Below are 7,536 nucleotides of genomic sequence, written 5' to 3' on the forward strand. Positions count from 1 at the left end.
AGTAAGCAGGAGCTGCCGGAGGTACAAGCTCACAGTGAACAACCCTCCCCCAAATCCTGCAGGATGGGCAGTGCTGGGACCCCTGCTGAAGGCTGTGCTCTGTCAGCACAGCCTCACACATCCTGGCCAGGCACACAGTCCCCTGCCTGAGGGGTCCCTGAATGCCCACCCTCTGTTTCTCCTTGAAGGCCTTTCTTGCATTGGTGATTTCCAGGCATGAGAAGAAATCACTATTAATCATCAGGTGTGACTATTGCTCTGCATCGCTGAGTTTTTGCCCATTGCTACTCCCTGAGGTCACTGGGGGTTTTCTGTTCAACATCCTGTTCCTTTTCTGTTCTGATGGCATTTTCTACACCTTCTGTGAAGGTGACTAATAGAAACAGCACAGGGTTGGTCCCAGGCCTCTGGGCAATGCCTCAATAACCACACAATGTGGTGCAAGGCACTTCCCTCACCGTTCCACCTGCAGCCTGCTTGCTAATGGCTCTAGGCTTTTATTCACTGTGGTCTTCAGCCTGGCTAGCAGTTTCCCATGTGGCACTGCATCAAATGCTTCACTGAAACTGGGAGAGATAAAATCTACCGCATTTTCTTTGTCTAGAATATCACTTATCAAAGAAGGATATCGGGTTAGGCTGGCATGCTCTATCTTTGGTAAACCTCTTAGATACTTTATCATATTTTCCATTTACCTCCAAGCCTTTCTTTTACTACTTTCTTGCAGAAGCTGTTCCAAAGCCTCCCAACACTGGGGCAAGGGGGGAGTTGGCCAACTTTACTCTTTTTTTTTTCTTTTTCATTATTTGCTATTTCTATACAAAAATCCCCACTGTAACAAAAAGACAAAGGTCTTGTTCCAGAAGTGCCAGGAGAATGTCCTAGTACTCCTGGATGAGGTTACCGGTCCCCTGCCCCCAACAGGATTGTTGGGGGTTTCTCCCCACGTCAGTGCTAACTGCCTGCTTTAGCCCTTGGGGCTGCTGAGCACTGAGATGGAGTGCTGTGGAATCACATCTTGTTTGGCTTGCAGCTGCACCTTCTGTGCCATTGCTTGTTGATCTTTTTGCCAGTCACCCCCAGCTCGGGATAAGCCCTCCTGTCCCCAGCTGCTGGGTGGAGGTGGCAGCTTTCCTGCAGCAGCGATGTGGCTGGATAGAGCCCATAGATAGTGCCACTCTGTGCACCATACCTGAGACATGTACAGATGATAATGCAGCTCTTTAAAAGCCATGCTTTCATGCTGGGCAAACATTTGTCCAGCACAGCTCCCTCCCAGCATGTAGGGCCACCAAGCCAGCCCCATGCCAGGTGCCCTACCTGCAATGTGTGGCTGCCTCCTCCCTGGGAGCTGCTGACCATCTCACTGCAGACAACTGTCCCCATGGCTGCTGCCTGCTGGGCTCTGCCCAGGTGCCTCTCTGGGGTCTCCTGTGCAGTCATGGAGTGCTGCAGTGCTCAGCACCCTGCCTGCTTCCTTGGCTGTAGCAACAACAACGGGGGGAGTTTCTAGCTGGGCTCAGTGAGGCTCAGCTGTGGGCTGTGGTTCAGGGATCCTTTTTTCTCCCCTTTTCTTATGCTTCTGGCAGGGTGTCAGGGCTGGGCTTCCTGCAGCAAGATGCTGTGAGCTGCTGGGGATGCGGCAGCTGATGGGAGTCTTATAGGCAGCCCTACTTTGGAAGTGGAACCCAAAGGCCTTCAGGCTTGAGACTTCCCTCCCCAAATGCTCCAAAGGCTGTGCCCTGATTGTGTTGTCTCTCTTTACAGGTAGTGATGATTCAGCAACAGCAGGTAGGTGGGGGGCTGGCACAAAGCAGGGGAAGGCAGGCAGGGGGTGTACCTGCCTGGGAACTGGGGTCTTGTGCAAGCCATGTGCTGAGCTGGGGGCGGGCAGCCACAGCGGGTTTGTAGGGCTGCTCTAGCATCCATGCTGCTGGTTCTTATCTTCCAGTCTTTGTCTCCTTTTCAGAAGGACACTCCAGCTCATTTCATGCAGGTAAGCGTGCCCAGCCAAGGCTGGTTCTTTGTGTCCCCTCTGCCCTTGGGCTACCAGCCTGCTCCTTGCCTCCTCTTACTCAGCCAGTAGTTGCAGGGGACCTCCCCTAGAGTAACACGGCTGTGCTTGGTTTGCAGGAGATGTGCTGGCTGTGCTCTTCGGGGTGCTCTTTGCTGTCACAGCACTGGCCTTCCTGCTGTACATCTATAAGCACCGCAGCCAGAACGCACGGTGAGCAATGGGGAGACACAGCAGGACAGTGCATGGGGACAGGATGGGTCCAGGGCCCCCACAAGACGAGAGATTAATGGTGGTTTCAGGCAACAAGACCTCCCTCCTAGTCTAACAGTCTCCCCCTTTCTTTCCCCACCAGGCTGGACTCACCGACCAAATCCAAGGTCATCTACACGGCAGCCAGCACCGAGAACACTGCGTAAACTCCACACCTCTGTGGCAGTCCCAGCCCCACTGGCTCAGCCTCTCACCCCACCTCCCCTCACTCCCATCCCAGGTCAAGGAAGACCAGTGCTCCAGCACGCCTTGGCTGCACGGGCTGCCCACATGGACTGTTTGTCTGGGGGGCAGCATTTGGCCCCAATAGATATTTTTGTTATAAAAAAGGTAAAAACTCTTAAAAAAAAAGTAAAATCCTCCCATGGTACCAGCTGTCTCTGCTGCCTTTGTGGGAAGCTGTGGGGCAGGACAGAGCACCCTGGTTCAGCTGGGATCACAGTGGAGAGGGGTGGGCAGGGACCCCTTCCCAACCGGCAAAGACAGCATCAGCCTCTGTGCACTGGGCAGAGCTCCAGAGTAAGCAGCACAAGGCTTCTTCTACAGCCCAGCCCTGCCCTCCATCACTCTGGGACTTCTTCCTCCTCTTATTTGTGCAAAGCATTGGAAAAACATAGCTGTGTCTTGGTAAGGCTGAAGAAAGGCAGAGCTGAAGGTGGCAGAGCCACCGGTTGCTTGCTGGGCAGCCCCCACCCAGCTCACCTCTGGCTTTATCACAGCTAGATTAGCCAGGACAACCCTAGATCCGTGGCTACCTCCCACCTTTCATGATGGCTCCTGTGGAGCTAGTGCCAAGTCCCAGGGAGCTTTATGGCTGTGACAAAACCGAAATAAACTGGCCCTGTGTGGGAGAGGAGAGAAACCTGCCAATCCCCAGCCCTCAGCAGCCTCCACCCCAAAGCTGTAAAATTACAGCTCAGCCACTGCTAGGATGGACAGAGCAGGAGCAAGGCCGGCAGGCAAACAGGGTCTGCAACTGCCAGACCATCCCCCTCCAGCCACACCACCACAAGCCATTGTTACCACTGCTTGTACCCTCCCCACAAGGGCAGCACTGCAGGCCACACAGAACCCCACTTGTCTGTGGTACTTAATTTTATTGGTATAAAAGCCCACTGTGGATAAAACTGCCTTTTCAGCCCGATGGCAGTTTCTCCCTCCCAGCCCTGTGGCACAGAACCAGGGCTGGTACCCGCCTGAAAATCCCCAAGAACAGGAGAGGGCAATGATCCATTGGAATGGTCCCTTGAACCCCCTCCCAAATCTGTGCCGGCAACAGCTGTGGCATTGCATCTCCTCCCAAGCCCTCCACCACCCTCCATGCCCACTGGGTCCTTGGACACTGTCTTTTTCCCTCTCCTCCTCCCATCCTGCATGGTGTCAGTACCCACGGGTCCCCCAGCACCATCCTGCTGCACCAGGATGCCAGCTCAGCCCTGCCAGGGCTGTGGCTCCTGGGGCAGCAGGACTGGGCAGAGAGGTGGAGAAAGGAGCACTACAGCAGTCAGCCACGACCCAGGGCACGGCAGCACTTTGCAAAGCCCCTTCCTCCACCCTGCAGTGAGGAGGCAATGCGGGCCCCCTGCCCTGGCATGGGGGGCAGCACATCTGTGGCAGCGGGGGGAGAAGCGATGGGTTTCTTTGGGCTCAAGCCTCCGGCAGTCACAGGCAGGCTAACTGGGGCTGAGCTCACAGCAGGGCCAGCAAAGTTGGGTCCCCCAAAACTGAGGTGTTTTATGGGGACTCCCAAAGGGGCGTTAGGGTCCCCCAGTCCAGGAGAAAAGATATTGCAAAGAAGGTGATGGCCGATCCTGCCGCCAGGATAGGAGGGGAGGGGAGGGGGGACTGGGGACCGGAACATCCTGCTGGGCCTCAGGATCCTGGCTGGGGGCTGGCTCCGCTCCGTAAACCTGCAGGAACCAACAAGAGAAACAGTGAGTTTTCACCAAACTCTACCCCACTTCCCCCAGGAGAGGCAATAACTTGACAATGGCCTCAAAAACCACCTGCTCCTCTGCTCTGGGAGACAAGGGGATGATGCCCTTGCTTGTGACATTGCGACAACCTCTCACCATCCCAGCACCAGTCTGGGTACCCCATGAGACCCAAAGTGTCCCCCACCCCCTCTCTGGAGGAGCACTTACAGAGCAGGAAGCGCCGCAGGTTCTGCACGGATCCCCCCGAGAGTAGGTAAGCCCAGGCAGCGGCAGCAGCCATCAGCAGGTAGGAGGGCACCAGGCTGCCCACGTACAGCGGGTTGCAAAACGACTGCAGAGAGAGGCACGAGAAGAGAAGGGTGAGCAGGCAGGAGAGGACAGGGACAGGATGTGTGGCAGTGTCATCACCTCAGCAAATGGAGTGAGACAGGCGGCACCAACCTCAGGATTTGGTTTGTTAAGGGCCAGCCCCTTTGCTAGTGCCAAAGCCTATTTCCTGCCAGCACAGGGACCAGTACTCTGAATGTCCCAGCACAGAGCCCTGCTCCCCGTTACTCACCAACCCCGAAACAGTGAGATGCATGATAACAACTGCTGCGATCTCCCACCAGCGCCGGTGTTCGCAGCCATGAAAGAAGAGGATCCCCCAGAAGGTGTGAAGGAAAATCAGCACCATGGTCATAAAAGCTGCAGGGAGAAGAAGAGGTGTCACCAGGGAATCACCCACTTGACCTGGCCAGCAGACTTGGGGAAGGGATGGAGATGAATCAGTAAAGGGAGGGTAGAGAAACAGCTTGGCTGGATTGGGAGGTGCTGGGTCAGACTCCACATGTGGGAAACATGAAAAGAAGAGCAGGAAGGGCCACAGGGAACAGCAAGAAGGGTTTGCCACAGAGATATGTGACAGGGGACTATAAGGGTCTCAGGTAAGTGAGGGTGCAGCATGGACAAGACAACGTAAGAGGGAAAACTCCAGCACCTCATCTGCTGCATCTGAGGTTGGGCAGAGATGTGAGCCAAGGGTGCCAGTTACTCACCTGAGGTCAGGAAATACAGCTGTGAATCCCCATGGATGCCCACAGTGCCAGGCCCTAATGCATCTGCCAGGAGATTGATCATGGAGAAGGCGCCGCTCATGAGACCAAAGCCCACGCCAGCCACTGCCAGGACAGGGACACTGTTAAACCCTGAACCTCCCAAGGGTCACCCCATGCACCTCTGAGCGAGCTTTGGCATGAGAAACCTCCCTTTGCTCCCAGCACCATCCTCAGCCCTGCCCAGCCTCGGCCCCTGCCCCACGGTCAGGATGCTCCACTCTGCACAGCACTCACCATATGCCATTTGCTGAATGGAAATGGGGGAGCAGCCATCCTCACTGAGGGCCACCAGCCCCTCAATGGCCTTCCTGTGGAGTGAGAGCACACTGGAGCCCAGCACAGCCAAGCCATCTCCCGAGGCACGGTGCAGTGTTCACTCTGCACCATGCCACCTTCCTGGCAACCTCCCCCTCCCCGAGCAACACCCATCACAGAGACTGTCCGTGTGACTGTACCACCAGACAAACCAGGCATGTGAAAATCACGTGAGGCCACACAGAAAGATTTTCCACAGAGGAATGTGGGTGCCAGCCAGCCCTGCAGAGCAGGGCTGGTGTGAGCAGGACGTTGGGTGTAAGGCAAGCAGCACCCCCGCATGGAAAGCAGCCCCACTGCAGGCGTGGGAGGCTGTACCTGATCTCCACACTTAAAAAGGGTGTTGACTAACAATGGAGGAGGTGCAGGAAGAGTTCGAAGAGTTAGAAAAATTCAGTGGGGAGAGAAACTGCGAGAAGAGAGGCTTCATAATTTGTACCAACTAGAGGTGTGATAGGTCAGGAGGATGCCAGGCAGGTCCTCAGCCTAGGGAGGACAGCAGTGCTTGGGACCGGAGATCCACAAGGCAAAGGAAACGTGGTGGTTTTATGTCAGAGGCTGCTCCGTGGAGCTCTGCTACCCCCTGCCTGTCCGCCTCCGGCAGTGCCCTGCTGCAGGGAGCCTGCCCACACGGCTCCCCACCGGCATTCTGCCTGGAGGACCAGGGAGTATGAAGGACACCTCCCTGTGCCTGCCTGCCCAGCCCCAGCACAGTGTCTGTCCATCCACAGGACAGGGTGCAGCATGTCCTCCCCGGCAGCAAAAACCCCTGCACTCCAAGACAATGGTATCAGGAAAGCTGGAAGCTGCCCAGGCTGCTCTGAGACTGTCACCCAGGCTACTCAATCAGGGCACCAGATGCTCCAGACCTTAGGGCTGCTCTGCCCCACCACCTGAGACCCACTAAGGTCAACACACCGAAACAAGTGCCACCCACGTGCTCAGGGTAAGCACTGAGGCAGCTTCCCACCACACCTGACACTCCCCCCAGTCCAGCAGCTCACAGGCAAAACCTGGCACCACCACAGCTGGGAAGAGCATCCAGCAGTGCTGGCACAGTGGGGGAGATGCCATTACCTGAGGAGCTTGTAGTAGAGGAAGCGGAAGGCCTCCTGCAGCAGCACAGAGAACATCACCCCAAAAATCAGGAGCCCCTTCTGCAGCCGCTCATCCTGGGGGTCGCTGGCTTTCACTGCGATAAACCAGATGAGGGATGAGAGCAGCAGTGACACCAGCCAGAAGAAAGCCCTGTAAGAGACAGAGCTTGCTGGCACCAGTGCTGTGCCAGAGCCCCTGCCCTGCTGGGACTGGCACTGGCAGCTGTGCCCCAGCCATGCCCACTCTCCAACCAGCACCAGTGCCACTCTGGTACTGGTGCTGGGCAGGTGGTGCCCAGATGGGTCTCACTGCTGTGCTGCGCCTGCACACCTGCCCCACTGGTCACCAGAACTGGCACCAGTGCCCCTGTTGTGCCCACAGCAGTAGCAGCACCTGTGCCAGGCTTATATCCATGCCAGTACCACTTCCAGTACCGCATCCTTCTGGTCCCACAGTGGTACTGGTACCAGTTTCTCAGCGCACACACGCACCAGTACCATTACCAACCCTCCACTGGTACTGTATGAGTTGTCATGTCTACAATGTGCTGTGCAACAAACAATATTGGTGCTCCTGTCATGCAAGCAGCAGCACCAGTGGGAGCACTGGTGACTCCAGTGAGCCCACAACAGCACCAGCGTGAGCACTGGTGACTCCAGTGAGCCCACATCAGCACCAGAGTGAGCACTGGTGACTCCAGTGAGCCCACATCAGCACCAGCGTGAGCACTGGTGACTCCAGTGAGCCCACATCAGCACCAGTGGGAGCACTGGTGACTCCAGTGAGCCCACAACAGCACCAG

General features: G+C 56.3%; 2 protein-coding genes across 5 annotated transcripts in view; one reads left to right on the top strand and one right to left on the bottom strand.

Annotated features, from left to right (window-relative positions):
- The window catches only part of CA9 (carbonic anhydrase 9), a 15,404-nt gene extending 12,747 nt beyond the window's left edge, over positions 1-2,657 (top strand). The window contains exons 9-13 of one of the 4 annotated variants that reach the window (XM_031063070.1): positions 1,768-1,791; positions 1,952-1,996; positions 2,134-2,227; positions 2,370-2,410; positions 2,527-2,657. In XM_031063070.1, coding sequence (XP_030918930.1) covers positions 1,768-1,791; positions 1,952-1,996; positions 2,134-2,227; positions 2,370-2,410; positions 2,527-2,597 — 275 coding nt within the window. In that variant the 3' untranslated portion in view covers positions 2,598-2,657. Of the gene's footprint in view, positions 1-1,767; positions 1,792-1,951; positions 1,997-2,133; positions 2,228-2,369 lie in introns of all 4 variants that reach the window. The other 3 variants (XM_031063071.1, XM_031063072.1, XM_005428357.2) reach the window with 3 other exon arrangements.
- A 707-nt stretch (positions 2,658-3,364) lies between these two features.
- LOC102044153 (gamma-secretase subunit Aph-1b-like) overlaps positions 3,365-7,536 on the bottom strand; it is a 4,482-nt gene continuing 310 nt past the window's right edge. The window contains exons 2-7 of the mRNA XM_005428369.2: positions 6,714-6,884; positions 5,556-5,629; positions 5,262-5,384; positions 4,784-4,911; positions 4,432-4,555; positions 3,365-4,197 (exon numbers count right to left, since the gene is read on the bottom strand). Of these exons, the coding sequence (XP_005428426.1) occupies positions 4,160-4,197; positions 4,432-4,555; positions 4,784-4,911; positions 5,262-5,384; positions 5,556-5,629; positions 6,714-6,884 (658 nt within the window). The 3' untranslated portion in view covers positions 3,365-4,159. The remainder of the gene's footprint in view (positions 4,198-4,431; positions 4,556-4,783; positions 4,912-5,261; positions 5,385-5,555; positions 5,630-6,713; positions 6,885-7,536) is intronic.

The sequence above is a fragment of the Geospiza fortis genome, unplaced genomic scaffold, assembly GCF_000277835.1.
Source record: "Geospiza fortis unplaced genomic scaffold, GeoFor_1.0 scaffold174, whole genome shotgun sequence".
In the NCBI taxonomy this organism is placed as follows: Eukaryota; Metazoa; Chordata; class Aves; order Passeriformes; family Thraupidae; genus Geospiza; species Geospiza fortis.